At 45.9% G+C, this 26,551-nt stretch overlaps 1 protein-coding gene across 3 annotated transcripts; it reads right to left on the bottom strand.

The window, feature by feature from the left end:
* Nucleotides 1-8,767: 8,767 nt before the first annotated feature.
* On the bottom strand, nt 8,768-26,448 carry NQO2 (N-ribosyldihydronicotinamide:quinone reductase 2). 3 transcript variants are annotated; one of them, XM_004753621.3, is made up of 7 exons: nt 26,249-26,444; nt 21,594-21,739; nt 19,417-19,581; nt 13,872-14,002; nt 11,610-11,723; nt 10,657-10,758; nt 8,768-9,021 (listed from the first exon to the last, which is right to left on the bottom strand). In XM_004753621.3, exons 2-7 carry the CDS (start codon nt 21,598-21,600, stop codon nt 8,845-8,847), a joined length of 696 nt encoding a protein of 231 aa, XP_004753678.1. In that variant the 5' UTR covers nt 21,601-21,739; nt 26,249-26,444; the 3' UTR covers nt 8,768-8,844. The 3 variants fall into 3 exon arrangements, with proteins under 3 accessions (XP_004753678.1, XP_004753679.1, XP_044922944.1); XM_004753622.3 differs by lacking the exon at nt 26,249-26,444 and adding an exon at nt 26,061-26,085; XM_045067009.1 differs by lacking the exon at nt 10,657-10,758 and having other exon boundaries at nt 26,249-26,448.
* Nucleotides 26,449-26,551: the final 103 nt, after the last annotated feature.

Raw genomic sequence — 26,551 nt, 5'->3', positions numbered from 1 at the left:
TATCCACAGAGTTTTTCAAGGCTCCATTGAAAGACCTGGGTTCTTTCTTGGTGTGCATAGATGGTGAGCACTTTCCTTTTTCCCTACCTTTTTTGAAGTATAGTTGTCACACCATGTTATGTTAGTTTCAGATGTACAGCATAGTGATTCCCAACTCTCTAGGTCATGCTATGCTCACCAGTGTAGCGACCACATCACCATACCTCGCCATTACACTGCCATGTTCTCTGTTCCCTGGGCTGCACCTTTCATCCCTGTGATTAATTCCCCAGGTGAGCACTTTCTCACCTAAATCTGAAGAAGAAAATAAAGAAAACTTTTTGGGGAAAAAAAATTCTTCACCATGATTCAGGGAAGAAGAAAACCATTAGCAAGTACTGTATTTAAGTGCATTACCAGTTCAAAGCAGAGAAATAAGATTTTTAGTTATACTTCTTAAAAAGTGTGATCATTTTATATTGTTTTAAGTGGTAATTTGCAAGGTCACTTTCACTGGCTTTTACAATTAGAAAATAGAGTGGAATAAATCATGTCTTTTCAGGATGAAACAAGCAGACTTTATTAAAAGTTTCTTATGCTTTGGTTATTTTGGGATGAGAGATTTTAACCCTGTTCTTGGGGAAATATAGTTCATGCTCTGTGCTGAATGACTGGGGCTCTGACATTTTGCCTTCAGCCATGGTCACACCCTGATAAATATCCATCTGATTGTAAGAACGGAGTTATGTCTTCTTCTCCAGGCCCACTGTGCAAATAACTGACCTAAGATTCAGCAAGCCCCACTCCCATTCGGCTTTTGGTGGTGATACAGGCAGCCATGAGAAATCCAAACTGGTGAAGGCTCACAGGCTTTGCTTATGTCCCGACCCTCGCCACCCCTGGTAGAGAGGGCTAACATTTCCGAAGTCCCTGTGAGACTCTTCAACCTTCTGCAAGGCAAAAATGGCAGGCGCCCTCTGTGCCGGATGGGTTACAACAAAATCCAAATGCTTAAGTGCAAACCAGAGCAACTTAAAATTAAAATGACAGATCCTCGATTTTTGTAGGATTTGTTCAGGCCCTAAAAAGCGAATATATACATAATGCTAAAATTATCAGCTTCAGGACATTCTCCCAAGAATAGGAATTTGTCTTTATTTATTTATTTTTTCCCCGGGGGGAAGATTTTATGGCTGCAATTTGGATATTGCAAAAAGGAGGAGCCTCTGAGAGCTCTGAATGATCTGCTGGCCCTAACCCCGCATTCCTGACATGGCCCTCCCCAGCCAAGGAGGGACCAAGAAAGGTCGGCCGTCCTGCAGCTGCGGCCCGAGCCCGCGCGAGGGCGCTGTAGAGAGCCAGCCCGCCCTACCTCAAAGGCGCCTGGCTGGAGACATCAGCCTGCACCAGCTTGGCCAGGAAGCCTTCATTTTCTTCCAGTTAACTCGTGGGTCCCTAAATGCCTTTATTAGTTAAAATCCGCCCCTCCCCGACTACCGTTAAATTACACAAGAACCTGAGGGGTTTTCTTAGGATTTTTGCTTCCAAACCTTAAGACTTGGAAAGTTGTCTCCCTCCGCCACCACCGGTGCTCCTGACCCTAACATTTTGGGGTCACTGCCGAGTTTACCAACGACATACAGGGCCTCACCGACGTTTGTTCGCTGGGATGGACATGCCCTAGATGGTTCAGCGCATTCACGGCCCTCAGGTTCCCCGCAGTGGGCAACTAAGGGGCAACTCTCTCAGTTTACATTCCCTGGGCCACTGTCCCCCGCGCAGAGCCTCCCACCTCGACAGCTGGCACCTACAACAACGACTTAGATTACTTTATTATCATTACTTTAAAAAAAACCAACAATTTCACATATGTAAAAGTAAATGTTATATAAATATGACTTATAGGACAGTAAAATGAATAAGCAAGTACTTACCATCTAACTTTTTTTTTTTTTAAGATTTTATTTATTTGACAGACAGAGATCACAATCAGACAGAGAGGCAGGCAGAGAGAGGGGGAAGCAGGCTCCCGGCCGAGCAGAGAGCCTCATGCAGCGCTCCATCCTAGGACCCCAAAACCATGACCTGAGCTGAAGGCAGAGGCTTAACCCACTGAGCCACCCAGGTGCCCCCCTTGCCATCTAACTTAACAAACATTATTACACCTTTAAAGACCTGTGTGTCCCTTCCCATCATATGACTATTCTGAATATTCCACTGTAATTCAACCACTTCAGTATGTGTCCCCAAATAATTTTTACTTGGCATGTTTTTATACTTAGGTTGAGTGATATTCTGTGACCTTTTTCCTCTCCCTCAACTTCTGATTATGAAATGTATATATCTTATTGGGTACCTATAGTTAACTATTTTTTAATGGGTAGTAAAGTGTGTAAATGCAGTTTTACACAGTACATTTTCTAAAGTCGGCTGCTTTAATTTACATTCCACTCTCTCTCTTGTTTTTGTCGAGCATGCTTTTTAACCCTATGAGTCAGACAGGATGGTTATTGTTATTGTTATTGTTTTATATAGTCATTGTCTCATTGGTCAAAGTTTACCATTTTCGTTGCTCCCCATTTCCTATTGCATTTCAGGCCTTCCTTCCTTCTGGAGTCATTGCCCTTCTAAAAGAAATGCAACTTTTGGAAATTCCTTTTAGTAATCTCTGTTCACAGCAAACTCTGTGTGTGTGTGTGTGAGAAATGTCTTTATTTTACTCTAAGAGTTGAAATAGAGGTTTCAATTTGTAGTTATCTTTTTTTGCAATGTGTTGATGACATGATTTCATCATTTTCTGGTTTATGTTACTGTTATTGAGAAATCAGTTGTCAGTTGTTATTCCTTTATAGGTGATATATCTATTCTTTCCATTTTTCTTTTGTGTTAAGCAGTTTCATGTTTTTCTGTGCATAGGTTTTATTTAGCTTGTTTGAGACAGGTGGGTCTTGGGATCCTTGCTCAGCAGGGAGCCTGCTTCTCTCTCTGCCTGCTGCTCCCCCTTCTTGTGAGTGCACTCCCTGACAAATAAATAAAATATTTTAAGAATAAAAAAAAAAAGATTTTACACTTTGTTATTTTGTATTATGTATCTCATAATGCTGACATTTGAATCTATGGGCGATAAGATCTATTGCTTGGTGTTTCTGCTTGTTCTCAGCCATGATGTTTTGTTTCCTCATAAGTCTCGCAGTTTGGAGGGGCTTATATTAGGCTGATTGTAATCAGGGAGAATTCTTACAGGAATGAGATGATTTTTTTTTTTTTTTCCTCCATGGCAAATTTATGTTTACTTCTTCCTGCATTGAGGGTTCTCATCATTTTGGGCCACTATATATAGCTTTCCCCTACTCTGTAAGTGTGGGTAGACTAAACTCCATTCCCAAATCCTACAGTACTGGAGAGTTGTTGTTTTCTTCTGCCCAGAGATGAGAGGGAGATAGATAGGTTAGCTTCCTGTCTCCTGTTGAAGGCAGATGTCATCTTCTATTCACCTTCTCACAAGTGACCCCATTTATGTAAGGTCTCAGCTCAGTAGCCCAGGTTGCATGGACCCAAATCTGGTCTCTAGATCCTTCTAGAATATCAATATCAGCATTTGACCCTGAGGAAGCATAAGACTCTGCATTTGCTCACCATTCTGCTATCAGCAGCTAGTTGGGTTTTTTGTTGCTGTAGGGCAAGGTTGTTTGGTGGAGTTGGGAGAGAAAGGACAACATTTGCACATTTTCCTTAGTCTCTGACAATCTCAGTAATGCATTTAAAAGTGTGTTTGTTGTTATCACTAAGTATCAGGGAAATACAAATCAAAACCACAATGAGATACCACCTCACACCAGTCAGAATGGCTAAAATTAACAAATCAGGAAATGACAGATTTTGGCGAAGGTTCAGAGAAACCCTCTCACACTGTCGGTGGGAATGCAAGCTGGTGCAGCCACTCTGGAAAACAGCATGGAAGTTCCTCAAAAAGTTGAAAATAGAGCTACCCTATGACCCAGCAATTGTACTCTGGATATTTTCCCCAAAGATACAGATGCAGTGAAAAGAAGGGACACCTGAACCTAAATGTTTATAGCAGCAATGTCCACAATAGCCAAACTATGGGAAGAGCCCAGATGTCCATCAACAACTGGATAAAGATGTGGTGTGTGTGTGTATGTGTGTATATATATATATATATATATATATATATATATATATATAATGAAATATTACTCAGCCACCAAAACATGAAATCTTGCTGTTTGCAATGATGTGGTTGGAACTAAGAGGGTATTATGCTAAGTGAAACAAGTCAATCAGAGAAAAACATATCATCTGATCTCACTGATATGGGGAATTTAAGACACAAGGCAGAGGATTATAGGGGAAGAGAGGAAAAAATGAAACCAGACGAAACGAGAGAGGGAGACAAACCATGAGAGAGACCCCTAATCTAGGGAAAAAAACCTGAGAGTTGCTGTTGTGGGGGGGACTGGGTGATGGACCTTGGGGAGGGTATGTGCTATGATGAGCACTAGGTGTTATATAAAACTAATGAATCACAGACCTGCACCCCTGAAACCAATAATACATTATATATTAATTAATTGAATTTAAATTTTTTAAAAAGTGTGTTTGTTATGATTTTTCTGGCTTCTAGAAGTTTTGCTGTAGGAGAGCTCTTCAGAAATCTTATCTGCCACAGAGCGGGAAATGAAAGTCTAGGTCGGATTTTGAACCTCAAACAGAAATTTGGCAAAAGAATCCTCAACCCCTGCAAAATTAGGTCTTTGTTGAGCGGGATGCCTCAGTTCAGACTTCTCCTTTTCCCACTATGAACCCCCTCATGGGTCTTTGAGGGACCTTCGGCTCAGGTCATAATCTCAGGGTCCTGGGATCGAGCTCCGCATCAGGCTCTCTACTCGGCAGGGAGCCCGCTTCCTCCTCTCTCTCTGCCTGCCTCTCTGCCAACTTGTGATCTGTCTCTGCCTAAGAAATAAATAAAATCTTAAAAAAACCCAAAATAGATGAATAGGTCTCAAGAATGGCATGAGGTGTGTGTTTGTGTGTGTGTGTGTGTGCGCAAGCATGCACGCACACACTTAAAGAGTGCTCTAAGCAATCTATAGAAAATGGGTCTTAAGGACAGGCACACATAAGCGAAATTATCTAGGTAGTTGCTGCAATAATCTAGGCGAGAGAAGGCGGTGTCCTGGATGAGCGTGGTAGAACTGTGGATGGAAATAATGGGCAAATGAAACAAAGGGAGAAGGTGGAGTCAGCAAGGCATGAATCTTGATTGTGGGTAGTCCAGGTGAGGCCCGGGTTCAGGGCCTGACATTGGAGGAATGTTCCTGCCGTTTACTGAGATAAGGGGTGGTGAAGGGGCTGTGGGTAGGGGGACGAACTCAGGTGATGAGGTGTTGGATCGGAGGTGCCTGGAAAACAGTCAAGTAAATTCTCCAATGATCAGCAACTTTGAGAGGATCCAGAGGCAGTGTCTAATAGGGAAATAGTGCCACAAAAGAAAGCCAGACCCAGGGAAAACAACACGGGTACCAGATCTCGAGCCTGGACCGCAGTGCTGAGGCAGGCCAGAGCAAGCCAGCCCCTTCTTGCTCACTTGGAGCCTGCTCTGGGTTAGGCAGGGAAACTAAGGCAGCAAGTACAGCTGAATAATGCAGGGCTAGAGGTGCTGGGCATGCCCCCAGAAAGTCTATGTGTAACTCCTGACCCCAGAGTTATCTACTAATAAGCCAGTACTGACCGGAAGCCTTACTCATAACATATAAAGCCCATTAACACATATTTTCTATAGGCATTTACTATATTCTTACAACAATACATTTTTCTTAAAATTTTCAGGGTTTCCAGGCTACTTGGGTCACCTGTGAGTTTCTGCAAATTTTGTAAATCCCTCAAAAATTTTCCCGTGTATTTATGAAAAATAAAATCCACATGTAAGTGGACTATAGTTCAAGCCCATGTCATTCACGGGTCAAGTGTACTTGGCTGAGGAATTTGCATATGAGCAATTGTGAATGGAGAACTATACAGAGACACCAAGAATCCTAGTGGAGAAAATCAATCTCTTGGGCAGCAGCAGGCTGACACCTGGGCAAGGCGGCTGGTGTGAGATCACTGCAGACTTTATTTCTGTGCATCAGGCTGATTATGGCTTCTCGGTGCCAGCACATCTAGCTCCGGGGCCAATGTATGGGATGTTTCAGCAAGGCTAAGAGACCTCTGCAGAAAATAGCCTCAAACCCACTGATCTCGGAAGGAGGAGAAAAAATAAAGGTTTCGGGGCGCCTGGGTGGCTCAGTGGGTTAAAGCCTCTGCCTTCGGCTCAGGTCATGATCCCAGGGTCCTGGGATCGAGCCCCACATTGGGCTCTCTGCTCAGCGGGGATCCTACTTCCCCCTCTCTCTTTGCTTGCCTCTCTGCCTATTGGTGATTTCTGTCTGTCAAATAAATAAATAAAATCTTTAGAAAAAAAAAAAGAAAGAACTACATTTGAAGAAAGAACTACAAATGTAAATGCAACTGCTCTGCCTGCCGACATCACAGTAGAGGCCTTTGTACAACTTCTGTCTTTTTTTTTTTTTTTTAGGATTTTATTTATTTATTTGTCAGAGAGAGAGAGAGAGAACGAGTGAGCACAGGCAGAGTCAGAGGGAGAAGCAGGCTCCCTGCGGAGCAAGGAACCCGATGTGGGACTCGATCCCAGGACGCTGGGATCATGACCTGAGCCGAAGGCAGCTGCTTAACCAACTGAGCCACCCAGGCGTCCCGTACAACTTCTGTCTTAACTTGGCATGATTATGAGATCCTCAGACAGAACTTATGGTCAAGTTTTACGGTGATAAACCAAGGGAATCTTGAAGCAGATGGCACTACAGTTACTTGAAGAGGGTATCTGGATTGCACATTAATGCTTTTGGATGGAGATGAAAATAGAAGCTAGAAATCACATACTGAGGTAGCTCAGCTTCAACAGAAGCGGATGAGAGGGCATTAGAAAGGAAGAGGTTCGAGCACCACAGGAAGGAGCTGGCTCCGGAATGATGGCAGCAGGGCTGGTGGGAGGCTCGTGGGAGGCCCCACCTGGGAGTGCTCATCATCACAATGCTGCACCCTGTGGACTTCGAGGATGGTCCACTGGTGCTGATCAAGGTCAGAGAAAACCTTGGACACTGTTCAAGCTGGGGCCAGCCAGGAAACTCCTTCTCTTGGAGAGACATCCAGATGTCCTGAGGAAACTATCTGTGTACTCAAACCTTCCATGGAAGGTGGCTTGGTGGCCATCGAATCCCTGTCTAAACATGGGGTGGGACTACTGATGGCCAGGCTGAGAAGACCCCAAGCGGAGAGGGGAACAGCCGCGAGAAGGGAAGTCTTTCTTTAGTATCCTGAGGCCAGTGCAGGCCTTTCGTGTTCAACTTCCTTCTTTGCTCCCAAAGGCGAGGCTTTTAAAAAGTAAGGCATTTCCAGAGCACTCGAGCACATCCAGGACGAATGCTCAAGAAGCCACAACTAACCTGGCACGGAAAGAATCTAGACATGGAGAGATACTTGGAAAATGAGAAGATGGGGAGATTTTGAGGATATTTCTGAAAAAGATGCTGAAGAATGCAGTCCCTAAAGAATCTGAAGAAGGCAGTTCCAAAAAGTGATGAGAACAGTCTCGAAAGAGTACCTCAAAAACAATTCTGAAGAAAAAGACTTTGAAAAAAGTCTGAAGTTGACCCTGAAAATCTGAGGAGAAAGATGTCTTGGAAGGAGAATCTGAAGATTGTTCTGAAAAGGAGTTTGAAGAGGGCTTTAAAAAAATAGCTAGAAGAAAACGGTGTTGAAAAAAAGTTAGGAAGGAACCGTCCTGAAAGCAGAGCATCTGGGGATGGCAGCTCTGAGGGAGTGTCTGGGGCGGGGAGGCGGAGGCAGGCTGTGGGGATGCAGATGAGGAGGAAGGAGAAGCACACAGAGAAGTGTGATGATTCACCAGAGGGAAAACAGGAGGAAGAGAAGGCAGATGGAAAAGGGTCTGGAGATGCTGAGAAAGAGGAAGGCAGCAGGGGACAAGTGAAGCAGGGGACAGGCTACTCAGGATGAGGATATCAGCCTGAAGGAGTATGACGAGGGGAGTCTAGGGACAAGCTGGGTGGCAAGTCTGACGAGGGTATGACAGGTGGCCCTGGGGACCTTGAGGAAGGACGGCCTCTGTGCACAGGCCATGGCTCTATCCTTGAGGAGGAGGAGGAGATTTAACCCTTTAGACCTGCTTTTAGGGAGATCCCTGCTGCTACAGGAGCCTCTACACAGAGTAATTACCAGTAATGTCAAGGGAACACATGTGCAGGGAGAGGAGAGGACGCGATCAGAGCGATGCTGGGAGACGTTCACGGTAATCCCCATGCAATGACACTACATACGGGTTAAACAGCTGTTTAACTGAAAACGTCAAAGCCATCATGCATGCGTGTACAAAAAGAAAAGAGAGAGCAAGAGATGGAAGAAAAAGGTCCACACATAGCACTGAAACACTAGCTATCAAAGATTCAGACTTTCTATGAAAAAGCAGAAACTGCCAAGTTGAGTTATGAAATAAAGAAAAAGAAAAAAACTGCCATGACAGGAGAACTGTTTGAAAACAAGAATACCCGCGAAGGTTGATCACAGGGAGAGGAAAAGACCTCAGAAGAGAAAAGCAAGCCCGGATGAATAATGGGCTCAGCTGGAAGAGAATTCAGGGTAGCCAGCTGTAGGACACCCGGCCCTGCCCAACACAAATACCGCCAGCTCACTCTGTCAGAACTTCGTTTTATTATCGGAGCATCTTCTCTCTGCACGCTTGGGCAGACGTGGATGTGGCGTGAAGCGTCACTGCCCGAAGTACCAAGGAGGCGTGCAGTCGATGGGCTCTTCCTCCCAGATGGTTTTCAGCCGCTGGGCCCAGGACGCCACCATGGCCTTCCTCTCTTCTTCAGAGGCAATCTCGGGAGCAAAGCTGATCTGCGGGGCGAGGACTTTAAATCCACAGAAGTGCAACGCCCCATGCTGCGGCCACAAGGAAAGCAGAGAGCTGATCAGAAGCGGCATCCCTTCGTGTCATTCAGGTAAACAACGAAAGGGGGGAAAGGACCTGAAATAAGCCTTCAAGGAAGAAAAGAACAACAGCTTCTAGGTAAGCAAAGACAACCGAACTGCCCTATACCCTTAGGATGTGGGCAAGTGAGGTACTCCTGGCAGCTGGAAACTTCCGATCCTAATTGAGATTCATCTGTAATCTTCGCTTCTGACTCAGACAGTAAACCTTATGGTTTTGATTGATTAGGCAAATTATGGTTCATTCATACAGTGGATTATTCTAGAATGATGTGACATTATTCTAGCTATGGTGTATATCCACGTATGGTTGTTCAAGATGTGTCAAGGAAAAATAATAAGAAATCTGAAGCAGTATTTGTGGCATACCATTTATGTAAAAACATAAACATAATAACGCTAATAATAAAAAATACACATGTAAAAATATGTATGGGCCATAAGGAAATACATCAGATTATTGAAGGTAATTATTTTTAGGGGGGATTAAGAGGGCTTTCTATTTTTATATTTTATACCCTCACTCTTTTTTCTTAACATGTATTTTTGAAAAATGAAAAGAATAAATAAAGACTTTTTAAAAACCAGAAGAACTTCAGCTTGGCTCATGACCCCTAAGAGACGAGTTGACCTGTGGAGGAGGAAGTTCAGGCCTGTAAGTGATAACCACAGAGCATCACAAAATGAATCACTATCTTTTCAAAGACAGCTCTTACTAGAAAATATCACTCTCCCCTCTCTGCACTCCTTGCCTTAAAACCCAGGCTTGCCCTACCAGGGGTAAGTCAGGGGACAAGAGGCCCACAGGTCACTGTCCGTATCTTTAAAGAAAGCTCACAAGCTGTTGACTATGTGATCTCCTACTGCTGGACAAATGTCCCTTTATAACATCCTGGAAGAATGGTTTGCCTCTGGGCTTCTGGGTTTCCTGGGACCTCGGAGCCAGGATGTGGCCGCCTGACCCAGAGCTTGCTCCCTCTGCCCCGACCCCCAGCTAGGTCCCTCAGCAAGGGGTGCCTCCCATGGGGACACCCCAGCCTGCCTGCATATGTGCTGTTCCCTGCTGTCCCCTTCACAGACAGTCCAGGGGTGCACAAAGGCAGCTGGGTATCCACCTGAGAGCAGGCCCAGAGTCCCGGGAACCCGGGGAGGGGTGTGGGTTCTGGGCATGGGGCATGTCTCCGGCTCCATGGACCATCACCTGTGGGCGGTGGGAGGCTGTCTGAGCTGCTGGCCCTAGGGCCCCTATTGCCAGGATCTGAGTGGGTTGCCACCTTCACAAAGAACCGCCCGTCAGCGTAGACGGTGCCCTGGTGCTCCACACACACTCACGGGGCAGATAGCAGCTAACCAAGTTCAGCTTAGCTTCCACCCAACAAAGTCAAAGGCTGTCATTATAATAAATAGGTGTTTCCCTACTGGCCCACTTTTTCAGTGCTAAGTAAGGCATTTGAAAGGGCAAAATGTTTTAACTTCTTGTATTTAGGTGGAGTCAAAATGGTCTGGATTCCGGGCTCCATCACATCTCTGACTCCTGGGGGGGTGGGCTGCAGGGGAAGCGGAGGGGGTGAGGGGTGCAGCGGGTACCTGGAGGGGCCACAGGAAGTATCGGAAATCTCCACTGACTCCGGTTTTCGTGTACATCTCGGCTGTGCCCCCCGTGGTTAAAGAGAGAAGAGCCAATTTATTCTGCGGAGGAGAAAATGAATCCATGTGACTCCGGCAGCAAGGTGCAGAAGGACCAGAAGGGACAGTCTGAGGTCAGTCCCTCCAGGAATGGACAAATGGTAACATTCCCCACAAACACACCCAGCTATAGGCAGCAACCACAGCCGCTGGGGACAGGGGAGGGACCAGACCGAGTGAACACGGGGCTCCTCTGCACCCCGACTTCTGGCAGACAGCAGGGTGTGATGCCGGGTGCGGACAGTGAGGCCCAGATGCTGACAGCCTGGGCTGCTGTGAGGGCCAATGAGGCAGCACGGCCCCTGGCCAGGACCACTCATGGAATGGCAGAATTACTTCACCATCCACGACGGACCTCATGGCTTATGGCTTCCTTACATGCCCTTATTTTCTGAGGCTTTCGGAATTAAGACATTATTTATTTCAGTAATGAGTGAACTTAGTAGCAAATTCACTGCTACTGCATCGCGCACGCACTGGGTTCCATGCAATGCTCTCCCTGCCACACGCGTCATATTATCCTGTTTTTCAAAGAGGAACGTGAAGCTGCGAGGTGAAGAGATGGGAGGCCCCGGTCAGCTCTGCATCGCACCGTGGGGCCCAACTCTGCGATACCAACTCTGGGCCTTCCTTGGCCCCGCCATGCAGTTCGCGGCGGATGCATCTATATCCCTCTCTAGACAAACACCCCCATGACCTCAGAAATGACGCTTTCCTTGCCCAAGTACAACACACAAGGCTTTTCACACAGCTGGTGCTCAATCAGTGTTTGTTGAGAAAAAAGCAAACTAGAAACAGGACTTGAGGAGACTCCCCCCACCAGTATGCATAGATCCGGATCCTGGGGCACGTACCTTGAGAAAACCGGCGTCGTAGAATCCTGGGATGTCAAAGGCAAAGCCCTGGCACAGGACCCTGTCCATCCATCCCTTCAGGATAGCCGGCATGCCGAACCAGTACAGCGGGAACTATGGACACAACACCAAGGAGAAATGGATGCTGCAGGCTGCCTGACATGGCAGGTTTGCTGATCTGGAAGGAATCCCACTGTCTTCCTCTTCCCAGGGGGTTGGGCAGGTAAGTATAACCAGAGGGCAGCACGACCGGGAGACTTTCTTCCCTTTCGCTTGGGGGCATGCAGCGTGGACAGGATGGTGGTGGGCAGGGGGGCAGAGCTGACCATGGTCCTGGTTGCTGTTACAGGTGGCTCTGTGTCCCCTGACCAGGACAGCTCCATCGGCTGGTCCTTGAGCAGATAGGGTGGTGCTAGGAAGTTCTGGTCTGGACGCTAGCTCAGTGGCAGCAGTCCCTGTGACTCATCCAATCAAGGGGCACCAGAGAAAGGTATGGAGAAGAATCTGGCCCTTTCCAGTTGCTGCCCTCTGGAAGTCAGGCTGAGTGAAGTTCTGAGAAGCTCTGGGTTTTGACACAAACGAAAGCCTTATAACCTCAGATTCTACACACCAGCAATAAGATTGACCTGAAGTCCATCCTGGTCTCCACAGAACCCCTACACTATATCCAGAATCATCATCAATGACAGGAGATGAGCAGATAATGATCTGATACCAAAGGCAGAGGGAAACCTGTGTTTCATGTGCCTTTGCTATAAATCTAAGACAGGATTTGGCACTGAAATTTAAACTCCACGGCCCCCTGCTGTGTGATGCTGACAAGTTACTTCTCCTCCCTGTGCCTCCTTTTCCTTATCTGGCAACAGGGCTGGTACATGTTACTAGGCCACAGCATCCTGGGGAGGATTCCATGACACGAAACAGTGCTTAGAACAGAGTAAATGCTCAGTGAGTGATGGGGAGGAGTGATCACTACTAAGTAGTAATAAGGAATGAAGTTCTTACTAATGTTGAATGAAAAACAGGATACTTATAATGCAGGCCCTCTGGGCAAAGCATCAGGAAAAGAGGAAAGGCAGAAGGAAAGGAGCTGTGAGTTGGAGTAGCAAAAAAAAGATGAGTACAGAAAGGACAGGCCTTGGCTTGCTTTAGCTATCCAGGAGTGCAGGAGCGGGCAGAAAGGAGAGATGGGCTCCACGTGGTCACCTGACCCCAGGGGACAGGAAAGAAGAGTCAGAGAGCTCAGTATGGTTCTGCTTGGACCATGGGCCCAGACTGCTGGGCCAGCTGTGATACAGCTTCACTGTCCCGGTGTGGCTACTGTTCTGTGATGACAAAGCATGGGGCAAGCACACTCGGTGGCACCGTGATCCATCCACATGGAATCAGGATGGAAGCACAATTCGCACTCTGATCAGGTTAGCCACTCCAGGCTGCCTGGGAAAGAAAGGGAAGGGGCCAGGAGAGGGTGTCTAGACAGAGCTAGCCTGGGTGGGGCAGAAGAGGAGGCTGAAGCATTCCCTTCTCCCAAGCGGGTCCGGTTATTTTACCAAGGGTATGTGAACTTTGCCTTCTGGACATGTTGTTTCATCTGGAAACTGGTTGCATCTCACCCCTCCCCCGCATGTGGGGGTCTTGTTCTCTCACCCACTCTCCGCCTTTCCTCTGTGTTGGAAACAGAGACAACTGGGGCCCATCAGATCCATCTTGGAGATTCCGGACCTAGAGCCCCCAGTCCGTGGTGTGCAACAAGAGGACAGAGCCCGCATGTGGGGAGCAGCAGAGGAGAATCAGAGGGAGAGAGCAGAAGGATTCCTCAAGCCAAGCTAGCCTGTCCTTGGCTTCCACGAGACCCAAGGGATCAGGGCCCTGAAAATAAATTCCTTTTTTTTTTAGTTGACTTGGACTTCTGTCAACCCAACAGCTCCCCCAAAGCACGTTTACTTTGCTGCCAGGCTTCCCGTTCCCTCTGTGGGTACACACGCCTGTCTAGCTGGGGAAGGAATGAAGGCAGTTCCCCCGCATGATGCAGATGCTTCCCAGAGCACTGGGCTACAGGGGAATTCCTTACTACTTACTTGGAAGTCAGGATTTGAATGAATATTGACTACACAGATCTCCTTACTTAATTAGACATAAGTAAGTGTGCAAATGTGCTAACAACATTAATACCATTTCTTAGAAGCGTGTGACTCAATATTTGGAAAGAGCTTGTATATGGAATGAATCTAATTTGTTATAATAATTGGAGACAAAACAAACCTGAAATATCACTAGATCAGCTTCCTGAACCTTTTTCTGTTCGTCAGTTATGTCACTGGCCAGACACCTCCTCTTAAAGGCTTCATATGCTTCTACCCCATAGTTGAAAAACTCAGGATTAGAGAGGGCACCTGGAGAAGAAAAGGCCAAATGTTCTCACTCTCATATGTGCACCCACAGCCCATCTTGGCCTATCCCACTGGTATCCCCATTACCTGGACTCCCTAAAGCAAGTGGCCGGACATTGACTGAGACCCCACCAGGTGCTGGGTCCTGGGGGTCAGGCTATGGAAATAAAAAGAGAAGAAGCTACTGTCCTCACCTGGGACTCAAAGTCCAGTAAGAGTAGATAATAACCACATGATGAATACACAAGACAACAGTCAAGCTAGCTCAGTCTAATGTTACTTCCAGAGAAGCCTCCCATCTTACAATAAAGTTGCTCTGCTTGCTTGCACTAGTGATGAGCTTTGTAAACCAGGCTTGGAAGATGGGCGAGAGTTCACCAGGTGCCCTGGAGGAAAGAGACAGGACAGTCTGGGCATCAGACACAGAGAAGGCAGGGTGTCGGGCAACCGGGCCTGTCCAGGAAAGGGCCACCAGGAGGCAACCTCCAAAGCAATGGGTGAAAGGCCAGGGGGGCTGCAGGTGATGTGAGCAGAGAGATGGGCCAGGTCTTTTGAGGCTTTTCGTGGAGCTTGAACTTCTCCTGCCTGTGGGGAGCCCTGTGGCGTGGGCGGGAAATACATGAATGCTCTGAAGTGGGTGTGCAGGAGCTCAGTGTAGCCGCAGGTATGCAAGAGTGAGCCAGGTGAGAGCCAGGTGGGGGAGGCCCAGTTAGGCTGCAGCAGTGGGGGGTGGGAGGAGGGGGCTACGGGTAGAACTTACAGCACTGCCCATGGCAACCAAAATGAAAAAGAAGTTATTTTGATCTATGCTTTTAACTGGGACCTTGTCAACAAAAAGGATTCATCCAAGGCACTGATCAGCATCAATCCCAGCTTACCATTCACTGAGGACCCCCCACCTATCAGGTGCTGCACTCTACACACATTGCCCTTTCCGTCTTTATAACAACTGGAAAGCGTAAGCCCCAGTCTACCAAAGAGGAAACGGAGACTTTAGAGAGGCTCAGTGCCTAGTTCCATACCACAGAGGTTTTGGTGGCAGCAGAGGTGGGTCGACCAGGCCAGGTCCACTCCACCACATGGGGTCTGGAAAGGAGCAGAAACACCCCCAGCCATGTGGAGAGGAACCGAAAGGAAGACTAAATCCAAGCTCTTTAAATAGACTCATACTTTAGAAATAGGTCAATGTTCCTTGCTTCCTCTTTTAATCTACCCGTATTTGATTTTCATCCAAAAAACACCTACTGAGTGTTTCCTGAGTATGAGGTTCTGTACTGACAGGAAAACCCAGAGGGTAACTGCTACAGGCATGGAGTCACGTTCTCTCAGGCAGGTTCTAGGTAGGGTTTTGGCCAGTCACCATGTGTGGAACCTACAGCAGGCCTGGGGTGGTTCTGATGATGGAGAACAGAGATGAGAAGAGGTCCGTAGGCCAAATATATTCCAGGTAAATTTCAAAAGTAAATATCAAAGTAAAGGTATCTAAGTATCATTGGAAAATAAGAATATTTTTCTAAGTGTGGATATGGGGAGGCCTTCCTAAGCAAGGCAGAAAACCCAGAGGCATAAAACAAGGACTGGCACAGAGCTTGAAATAAAAGGTAGGAACAACATAGATATAAATCAGCAGGGGAACTGGTGACTAAGTTATATTACGTCCCATGGAGTGCTATGCAATCATTTAAAACTTAAGACTTCCCAAGATCTAAGTGAATAAAAAGTAAGTCCTATGACGTGGCACCATTTACATCTGTATCCATAGAGTTTGAAACTATAATTTACATGGATATGTACCCTTGTTGATATTTAAAGTAAGATCCACAATGATCTACACCAAAAAGTTAAACTAATTTGTCTCCATGGACAGGGTCGGACTATGGAGTATATATGAAAAGGGGCTGCATTTCTTACCCTATATGTTCACCTTACTCACTGTATTTTAAAATATTTTTTAAAAATAAGCTTGTGTTACTTTATCCACTTAAAAACATAAGAGTCTTAAAAAAAAAGAAAAAGAAAAAGAGTCTGTTTTCTCAGTCCCTGCTCTGTTGTTCCTTAAGTGAAAATGAATGACTGATTTATTAAAACGGAAGAAAGGCAAGAATATACAGGATGTCAGCTATTAACATCAATATTAAAATTAAACCTTGGGATTATCACTAACACAATTATAAACAGGAAGAAATTAAAGGTATTGAATACTGGAAAGGCTGAGGTCAAATTATCATTATTTGCAGATGATCTGATGGTATATCCGGAAAGCCCCAGAGAATGAGCTAAAAATCTACTACAAACAGTAAGAAAATTAGTCGTGGCTGGGTACACACACACTCGCAGGCACACGAACAGGCACACAGAGATTACTATCCCTCTTCACATAGAGAAATAAAAACCAATTCAAGTATTATGTAAGATCTGTATGAAGAGCTGCAGGGTTGTTCAGGAGACGGAAGCAAAGGAAAAGTCATACCTTCTCCTGGGTAGGATCAGATAATGGAAGTTCATCAGTAAGTTTAATGGAATCTCAATAAAGATATCATCAGGTTACTTTCTGAATCTGGAAAGTTAATTCAAAAGATTTTATAGGAAAGTAAAGTAAAACTAGCTAGAAAAATAGAAAATAAGGCAAACATGGAAACCTAATCCTGTCAGATACTGTATCACTTTCCAAAATAATTAAAGCCATGCTGTACTAAATCCATGAACAGACAGGAAAAAAAAAAAAAACCCAACAGAATACAAAGTGTATAACAGAATCAAAGGTACATGAGAAGTAAAATCACAGTAAAGGTGGCATTTTAAATTAGGGGCTGGATCATGCAATAAATGATTATGAGACAACCAGTGCATTCTTAGAAAAAATACTGGACCCATACCAAAATAAATTTCAAGTAGATAAAATATTTTTTTAAGTGAAATATGTCAAACACTAGACAAGACTGTAAATTTTTAAAAAAATCTTAGAGTTTATATAAGCGTGACACAAAATCTAGAAGTCATGGAAGAAAAAGACTGATCAAAAGCCAACTAGGAAAATAAAATCCTGCATGGAAAAAAAAAACCAACAGAAGCAAAGTCAAAACAAAACACATATTAAGTAAAAATTGTCTGTTTATAACTCATAAAGCACATGAGAAACTAAGTTTTTAATGTATAAAGAGCTCTTTAAAACCAATAAGAGACAGAAAAATGAGTAAGGAATAGAAAATATTTAAATTTTATTAATATAATATAAACATTTATAAATATAACATACTAATATAAAGCTAAAAGTATCTCACTTTTCAAAAAGAGTATTTTAGAAAATGCATTCAAAACATCATGTTGTTAAAAAAAAAAAAAAATCCAGTCAAGAAATGGGCAGAAGGGGGCGCCTGGGTGGCTCAGTGGTTTGGGCTGCTGCCTTCGGCTCGGGTCATGATCTCAGGGTCCTGGGATCGAGCCCCGCATCGGGCTCTCTGCTCCGCGGGAAGCCTGCTTCCCTCTCTCTCTCTCTCTCTGCCTGCCTCTCTGCCTACTTGTGATCTCTGTCTGTCAAATAAATAAATAAAATCTTTAAAAAAAAAAAAAGAAATGGGCAGAAGACATGACCAGACATTCATCCATAGAAGACATATAAATGGCCAACAGACACATGAAAAAATGCTCCACATCACTCGGCATCAGGGAAATACAAATTGAAACCACAATGAAGATCATTTTGTACCAGTCAGAATGGCTAAAATTAACAAGACAGCAAACAACAAGTACTGGAGAGGATGTGGAGAAAGGGGAACCCTCTTCCACTGTTGGTGGGAATGCAAGCTGGTGCAGCCACTTTCGAAAACAGTATAAAGGTTTCTCAAAAAGTAAAAATAGAGCTACCCTAGGACTCAGCAACTGCACTACTAGATATTTTTCCAGAGGATACAAACACAGTGATTTGGAGGGGCACCTGCACCCCAATGTATGCAGCAGCAAAGTCCACGATAGCCAAACTATGGGAAGAGTGGAGATGTCCATCGACAGAGGATTGGATAAAGAAGATGGGGTCCGTACATACAATGGAATACCACTCAGCTATCAAAAAGAAATCTTGCCATTTGCAACATAATGAATGGAACTAGAGGATATTATGCTAAGGGAAATAAGTCAGACAGAAAAAGACAAATACCATATGATTTCCCTCAGAGGTGGAATTTAAGAGACAAAACAGATGAACACAGGGGAAAGAAAGGAAAATTTAAGTAAGATGGAAACAGAGAGGGAAACAAACCACAGGAGACTCTCAACTACAGGAAACAAACTGAGGGTTGCTGGAGGGCAGGTGGGTAGGGGATGGGGTAACCGGGGGATGGGCATGAGGGAGGGCCCTTGGTGTAATGAGCGCGGGGCGTTAGATGCAACTGATGAATCACTAAATGCTACCTCTGAAACTAATAATTAAAAAAATGCTAGGAAAAGCCCCCCCAAACCCCCTCATGCTGTATACCTTAAATATATATAACTTTTGTCAATTATGTCTCAATGCAGCTGCAAAAAAGAAAAAAATGCTTCTTACATAAACACAGGCAGTAAAGCTTACTTACAATGAGAGAAAGGCAAATCAGAACTATACTAGGAGGCCATTCTTCACCTGACAGACTGGAATTTATCAAAATTGGTCAAGCAGAGGAAATGAGCACTTGCAAACATGTTGGTGTGACTGTAAACTGGTCCATTTACCATCTGATATTATCTACGAAAATCAAGACTGCACCTTCCCTCTGACCAGCAATTCTACCTCTAGATACACCTGGATATGTAGAAAAACACACATGGCTATGATTCTTCCTTGTAGCTCTGTGTGTAACAGGAAAAATCAGGAATGATCTGAAATGCCCGGGCAGTAGGGACTACTTGAACTATGACACCTCCACACAGTGAATACTCTGGGCAGTAAAAACACATGCAATGTGCAACACCGGTAAAATATGCCACCGTTTTGAAACAAAGTGGAGAGAAAATGGAGACTACCCCTGTAATTGCATTCCATAGCACAGATCACTCTGGAGGGACAGAGAGACGAATGAGCGCCCTGGTGGGACAGGGATGGGAAAAAGATCTGCCATGTAGACTCTCCCGACTTGAGAACTGGGTACCGTGTGCAGTGGTTAGTTTTGTCAAAATATTTTTTCCATTAAAAAAATTAGAAAAAAACAAAGTTAAAAGAAACAGGGGTGCCAGGGTGGCTCAGGGGGTTAAGCGTCTGCCTTCAGCTCAGGTGGTTGGGATTGAGCCCCGCATCGGGCTCCCTGCTCAGCAGGGAGTCTGCTTTTCTCTCTGCCCTTCACCCTGCTCGTGCTCTGTTTCTCTCTCAAATAAATAAATAAATAAATAAATAAATAAAATCTCACCCAAAAATTCAAGGAACAAACACCATTCAGCCCATGACTCACCGATGACATCCTTCCTGGTGGTCCGCGGCTCGAAGTCCATGGCGTACAGATCGGAGACGGTGACGGTGCAGCCCTGCTTGCTGAGTTCCTCTACTGCCACTTTCTTCAAGGAGCCATTTAAAGACCTGGGTTCTTGGTGGGCATAGACAATGAGCACTTTCTTGCCTGTATCAGAAAAGAAATGATTTCTTCTGAAGAACAATTCCTCTTGGTCAAAATTCCAAGAAGACTAAGATAACAACAACATGTGTAGTTGGATTACAGGTTCAAGTTAGGAAATACCAACCTCTGTCACAGGTAACAGTTTTAATGTAATGAATAGTTTTTTTTTTAAGATTTTATTTATTTATTTGACAGAAATCACAAGTAGACGGAGAGGCAGGCAGAGAGAGAGAGAGAGAGGGGAAGCAGGCTCCCTGCTGAGCAGAGAGCATGATGCGGGACTCGATCCCAGGACCCTGAGATCATGACCTGAGCCGAAGGCGGCGGCTTAACCCATTGAGCCACCCAGGCGCCCCAGTAATGAATACTTTTTAGAAAAAGTCCAGTTATAACATAGCTCGTGGTTGCCTGAGTTTACTAATGCACAAATATAAAATGGGTCAAATTAGGATTCCTCAAAAATAGCATCATGAATTTCTTGAAAGGCCCGAGCTATAGCAGTTATCTTCTATCAGAAGTTTCCTCCCTGTTGACGAACACCAAAAGTGAAAGCTACCATGACTAATTTCTCCAGCTAAACCGACTTTGGCAGGCATCGGCTACGGACAGCTCTGTTTCCTTCTCCTTCAGGCCCACAGAAATGGGACAAGTAAACCAGGCAGGAAAAATCAGACCCCTAACCCTGGAGGGAGGCAGGGTCTAGATGAAGCCCGCTTTGAGTGACAAGGCTGATGTGAAGCCTCTATGAAGAGTCTCAGCTTTACAGGTCCTGCCTGTGTCATTAACACCAACAGCCTCTGAAGCAACATCTCCCTCGTTCAGAAGATTCTGGGAGGTCATGTACTGATTTATTCTGGGAGGCAGCTTTGGTCATCTGCTTAAATTTGTCCTCGATAATGTCAAAGACTAAAATGTTAGAACTCTTGATTTAAATTTTTCATTTTAGGCCCCTAAGGAGGAAATAACCAATGTTAGTTTGAAGCAGTTTCAGGCACTCAACTGGGTGTAAAGGTTGGATTCAAGGGCTTAGGTTAATCGTTAACATTTTTATTTTAACTTCTCAAACTCACTGGTGACACAGGAACTCGACCAATGGATACAAATGAAACATTCACATCAGTGGTTCTCAGGTGGGGGCGGTATCCCCTCCCAGGAGGACAGTCACAATGTCTGGAGACACTCTGAGTTGTCACCGCTAGGGAGAGTGCAGCTGGCATCTGGTGGATAGATACGGGAGAGCTGCTAGACATCCTACAATGGACAGGACACACCACACCAAAGGGTCACTGGCCCAGGATGTCAGTAGTGCTCAGGGTCAGAAGCCCGAGTCTACACCAGACTGTGTCAAGTAAGGTGGATCCTTACATTCTAAAATGAAGAATTTTTGACAGAGAAAGAGAAAGCACAATTAGGGGAAGCAGCAGGCAGAGGGAGAGGGAGAAGCAGGCTTTCCGCTGAGCAGGGAGCCCAATATGGGATCCCAGGACCCTGGGATCGTGACCTGAGCCGAAGGCAGAGGCTTAACCAACTGAACCTAGTGTTCCTTAAAATTAAGAATTTTTATGCCATATGGTTGAGAGGAACAATAAGCTGCAGAATGGGGTGTGTGTGTGTATGTGCACGTGTATGTGTGTGTGTGAGCAGGGACAAGAATAAAAATTGAGTCATGCTACATTTTAAACCATGGTTACTCCTAAGGTTCATTCATTCAGTATAAATATTTATGAGCACTTCCATAGCCTGGGTATCATTCCAGAGACTAGAAGCAGAGCAGAAACAAGATAAGCATGGCTCTCATTTTTGAGGAACTTATAATCTGGTGGGGTTTGAAATGCACAATAAAACAACAAAATACAAAACAAGATAATTCCAAATAGTGATTCATGTTAAAAACAAAACATTTCAGTGTTGTTTGGGTTTTTATAACATATTTAATTTCTAATTAAAGTTTTTTTTTGTTGTTGTTTTGTTTTTTTTTTTAAGAAAAGCTTATCTCCCCCATAGGTTATAGTCACCTGCCATGTTCTAAGATGATGAATTCTTCCGCTCTGACTACTGCAAAAGGGAGTGTCTGCTGTTAATCCTGGGCAGGGAAGGATTCAGAGGGCAAGGTGCAGGCGTTCAGCTGCGGTCGGTCACTCTGCTCAGCAACACCAACAATCTGGAAGAGAACGCAAACACGTGAGCGAAGGGGACAGATGCGGTGAGGTCAGTGTACCAACGGCAGGCCTTAGGAAGGACATGCAGATATGTCTGAAAAAACCTTTCTCAAGAGGGGCAAGGAACCACTTGGCGATTTCAGCCTCAAAGGACAAATCATGCAGGGTGCCAAAACCAAGGCCTTTTTTTTTTTTTTTGGAGGACTTTGAACCTTCCATGAAGGTAGGTCCTAGAAAATGAGATATGATAAGAAGCAGGAGACATGTTTCTGTGTCCTTCCTACCTCTCCCACATTTCCATGTCCCCACCCACCAGTAATCAACACAGCGGAAGCGACGAAGGTCGGGGGTTTTGGTCAGAAATTCAGTTACCACGTCTACTGCGGTCTGCAAGGTCCCAGCAAGGCTGAGAAGAGCAAGACAGACAAGACAGACATATGGTGGCCTGCATGTAATAAGGCTCTGGAAAAATACCAGTTCTCCCGAGAAGGCCTCAAAGGCACAAAAGAAGCCTGAATCCTTACTCCAAGGCTAGCCAGCTCTTAAATAATCAGCTTCATTCTGGGAAAGACAAGACCCTTCCAACAAACCTGCTCCCTCTGCCAGAAGAAACAGCCCACACAGAGCCTGTGGCTCAGGGTCAGTGTGCAGACGCTGTGGGATGCATGCTGTATCAAATGACAATTTTTTAAAAAAGATTTTATTTATTTATTTGATACAAAGAGAGAGAATACAAGCAGGCAGAGCAGCAAGCAGAAGGAGAGGGAGAAGCAGACTCCCTATGGAGCAGGGAGCCCTACTTGGGGCTCGATCCCAGAACCCTGGCATCATGACCTAAGCCGAACGCAGCTGCTTGACCAACTGAGCCACCCAGGCGCCCCATCAAATCACAATTTGAGCATATCGGTGCATCTTTATTGGGTAACAAGAACAGAGAGATGGAAAACAGGCTTATCCATGGTCACGACTGGAATCTGGAACAGGGCCTGAATTAGCCTCTTCCTGGGCCCTCCACATCCCCAGCTGTCCGGGAGAGGGAATGGGCTCTGGCTCAGGTTGGGCATCCCAGGGACAGAAAGAAAAAGAGATTTAAATAATAGTGGCCGGAACTGAGTCAAGGGCAGGCAGGATGCTTAACTGGAGCAGGAGCAAAGAGCTCTGGCGAGACAGAGGTGGGAACACCAACACCATCATACCTCAAAGGGGAGTTTAAATCCTGCCCATTTGCTCAAGTTGACTACTGACTGAACAGTTGGGAATCTGCATCTTTGGCTACCCAACATCCCCTCCTGTTTTTCACCAACAGTCCCTGAATTTATTCAGATGTCAGTGTGTCCAGCGAATCCCTCCATTTCCCAGTCTTCCACTCAGGGGTGGCCAAAGAAGTGAAGCGGAAGCCATTACATGTGGCTCCAAGGACATATCCTTAAAGGGGCTAACCTAGGGGACGGGGAGGGTGGGGGCACCATTTCAGCCCCTGCCGCTGGCCTTCGTCTGAGCCGCACTGTGGAATGACAGCTAGGGCTCTGTCATTCATTTGCTGTCATGAGGGTAGACGCTGTGGACTAAGGACGGCAGCGCGGAGATACGAAAGGAACCTGGATTCCTGATGCTTCCTTGGGGCTGTGAGAGGGTCCTTCAGACTTCTTCATATGGGAGAGCACATGTGGAATCGTGATTAAGCTGCCTGTGGAGCTGACTATCCACCAACAGCAGTGAATGGAACACAATTCCAATCTATGCATTCATTCAGCTGGGTTACCGACTCATAGGAGGACTCTGGCCAAGTACTGCGCCCGGTTGGGGAGGCCACAGCAGTGAACAAGACAGGCAAGAATGGAACTTTATACTCTCAGCTGGGGGAGGGGGAAGCTGGGCAAACCAAACGAGCAGGCAAAGAAGGCAACTATAATATTCAAGATAGTGGTAAGTGTTAATCATAATGCTAAGTAACAGCGATAGTGATAAGAAAACAAAGTGCTTTTGTGACTAAAATGGCCAGGGGTACATTTGCTATTTTAGATAGGAGCTCCAGGAAAGTATCTCTGGGTATAAGGATGTGAATGATGTTAGGGACCCAGTCATGCAAATATCAGAGGTTTAGGCAGAGGGAATGGCAAGAAAGAGGCCTGAGGTAAGAATTGGCCTGGAGTGTTCAAGAAAGCCTGTTTGACTGGCCTGCAGCTTAAAAAGAAAAAAAGTTTGGATGGTGGGAGACGTGGTCCGAGAGGTGAGGTGGGGTCTGTAGGATGGGGAAAGGAGCTTACTCAGCCTAACAGAAAGCCACTGGAGCATCTTAAGCAGGAGAATGGTAGGATCTGATTACTTTTTAAAAGGTTATCCGTGTCACGTGGGCTCCGGGAACACCTTATCCTGAGATTCTATTTGGGTTTGGATAAAATGCTTTAATATTAATGCCCATGACAAGGCATGCATTCTTTTGCATCCCCAGGCCTCACCATTCACTGCTGTTTTGTTTGGCCCAGTTTCCATATTCACATCACACACCTGGCCGCCTGAGGCATTTGAGTTCACGACTCCCCATGGACCATTTTTCTATTTGTAGAGGGTAAGACACAGACCCAGGAAGAGAACGACTTGTCCAAAATCAGAGAAAAGACTCCAAGCCAGGCTCCTTACTAGCTGTCCAGTGCTCTTCACCTCTCTCCGCACTCACCTTCCTTAACACCCTCCTGCACAGAGGCAGTTTCCTTTGTTAGGAAGAAGGCACTTACCCAGCTCAATAAGAAAAAGGAACATGTGGTGTGCGAAAGTTAATAAAGGGAAATATCATTTGAAGTGGAGTCAGGACACCCCATGGGGGGGCCTCTCACCCATACACTTCCCCTCACAGCTAACCTTACATTCCTGAACAGGAAGACATTCATTTTACAGCCCCAGCGGGAGGAAGAAAGATTTTTTTTTTCTCCTTGCCCAGCAACAGCCCAGTTAGTAAGAAACTGACACAACTCAGCCCACCAGAAAGGATCACCACCCTGAACTCTTCCCTTCCTCCAAGAGGCTCAACAAACCTTTGTTCAAAGCAGTTCTTCCCAAATTCCTCCTTTTCCTCTAAAGTAATGTTCCTCTGTTCCTCTCTTTTGTTCTCCAGACTGACCTATGGTTTACCATAGCCTGTAGGTCCCACATTGAATTCCTCTGCAATTCCTGAATACACTCATTTTGCTAGTAAAATAACTGTTTTGTTGGTCACCTGGGTGGCTCAGTGGATTAAAGCCTCTGCCTTCGGCTCAGGTCATGATCCCAGGGTCTTGGGATAGAGCCCCACCTCGGGCCCTCTGCTCAGCAGGGGAGCCTGCTTCCTCCTCTCTCTCTGCCTGCCTCTCTGCCTTCTTGTGATCTCTATCAAATAAATAAAAAATCTAAAAAAATAAAATAACTGTTTTGTTTTTTTTTTAGGTCAACAGATTATTAAACTATATATACCATACCAAATGGGCTCTGATATTTTTATGCATATTATTTCATCTTAATCCGCAGAGTACCCAGAAACTATTTTACAATATTTTCATTTGATTTCTGAGAAAATTAATGGAAGGGTCATTTAGAGTAGATTCGGGGGCCAGCAGGAGCAGCCCTTGCATGCCGCTTGGTCAACCGCAGATCCAAGCAGAAGAGACAGATGCACTTTGCAGAGAGATGCTACCTAAGTGTCCCAGCAAGAAGAAGAAAGGTTTCCTCTTGGCCCCGCAACAGTCCAGCCAATGGGAGGCGGTCGTACTCAGCCAATGAGAAGCCAGTATACTTGGAACTCCGGCGTTGCTCCAGTGGACTCTCTGGTTCTAACAGCCTTCCCCAACTCCCTTCTCCCAGCATTGCTCCCGTTCCTTCTGGGCACTTGCCTGTGGCTTTACCTGAGCTTGCTTGCTCCAGATGGCAAATCTCCGCAGTTCCCAAATAAACCTTTTTTTTTTTTTTTGGCTGGTAAAATAACTGTCACTTTTATTTTTAAGGTTAAGAATTTTTTTAAACATGTATGCATGCCCAAATGTGCGCATTTCTCTTACTGAGCACCCAAGTTATTTGGCTCCCCTCCCAGCTATAAACAGCACTGCTAGCCGATGTCTCCTTTAGTACATATTCCTTTTCATTCCTTTAGCTAATATTCTCAGGAAGACAAAAGGCTGAAGACTATTTTTCCAGGATCTGCTACAGACAGCCAGGAGCCAAAACAGAGGCGGCTCCCCGCGCACAGCGTAGCCCTAGCCGGTGCTCCGCGGGCCTAAATGATGGCACGCCCTGTCCACACCGACCTGGGCTGCCCTGTTTCATTTTTAACACGAGGGTAATCACACCACGTACCTCCTAGGGCAGAGGGCCCGTTAAAGGAGACGATTCTGCTAAACACAACCGGACCTAGCACGCGGTAAGAAGTACAGCCGCAGGGTCCAAGGGTGAATGGCCCGCGGCGCGGACCGCACGTCCCGGAGAGTGCCTCCCAACCCCAACCCGCGCCAACGCCCCGCACCCTGGCGAGGGAAGGCCCTCACCTTGAGGGCAGCGCAGGACCCAGAGAAGCAGCTGCAGGTCTCAGACCTCCGCCTTCAGGAGCGAAGCTCCCGGCGTCCGAGCTAGCTTCCAGCCCCCGGGGCCCCGCACTCTCGCACGTCCGCTGGGCGACCAGCTGCGGCTGCGCTCTGCACTGCCAGGCCGCGTGCACTGGAGCTGCCAGGCGGGTCCTCCCAGCCCCGACACTCCCTCGTCCCAGCACCGCCCCCCGCACCGCCCCTGCACCGCCCCCGCACCGCCCCCCGCCTGGGCGGTCCTGACCTATGCCCCGCCCCACACCTCTA

Source organism: Mustela putorius, unplaced genomic scaffold (genome assembly GCF_011764305.1).
Source record: "Mustela putorius furo isolate JIRA1106 unplaced genomic scaffold, ASM1176430v1.1 tig00003870_pilon_pilon_pilon, whole genome shotgun sequence".
Classification (NCBI taxonomy): Eukaryota; Metazoa; Chordata; class Mammalia; order Carnivora; family Mustelidae; genus Mustela; species Mustela putorius.
This window is presented reverse-complemented; position numbering and strand designations above follow the sequence as displayed.

What these genes read in the sequence shown, in the direction of transcription:
- NQO2 (XM_004753621.3), bottom strand. An exon ending in CTGATCTAGTGATATTTCAG is followed by an intron (nt 11,724 to 13,871) that starts GTTTGTTTTGTC and finishes TTGTGTCCATAG; the next exon opens with TTCCCGCTGTACTGGTTCGG. An exon ending in ACGACGCCGGTTTTCTCAAG is followed by an intron (nt 10,759 to 11,609) that starts GTACGTGCCCCA and finishes TCTCCTCCGCAG; the next exon opens with AATAAATTGGCTCTTCTCTC.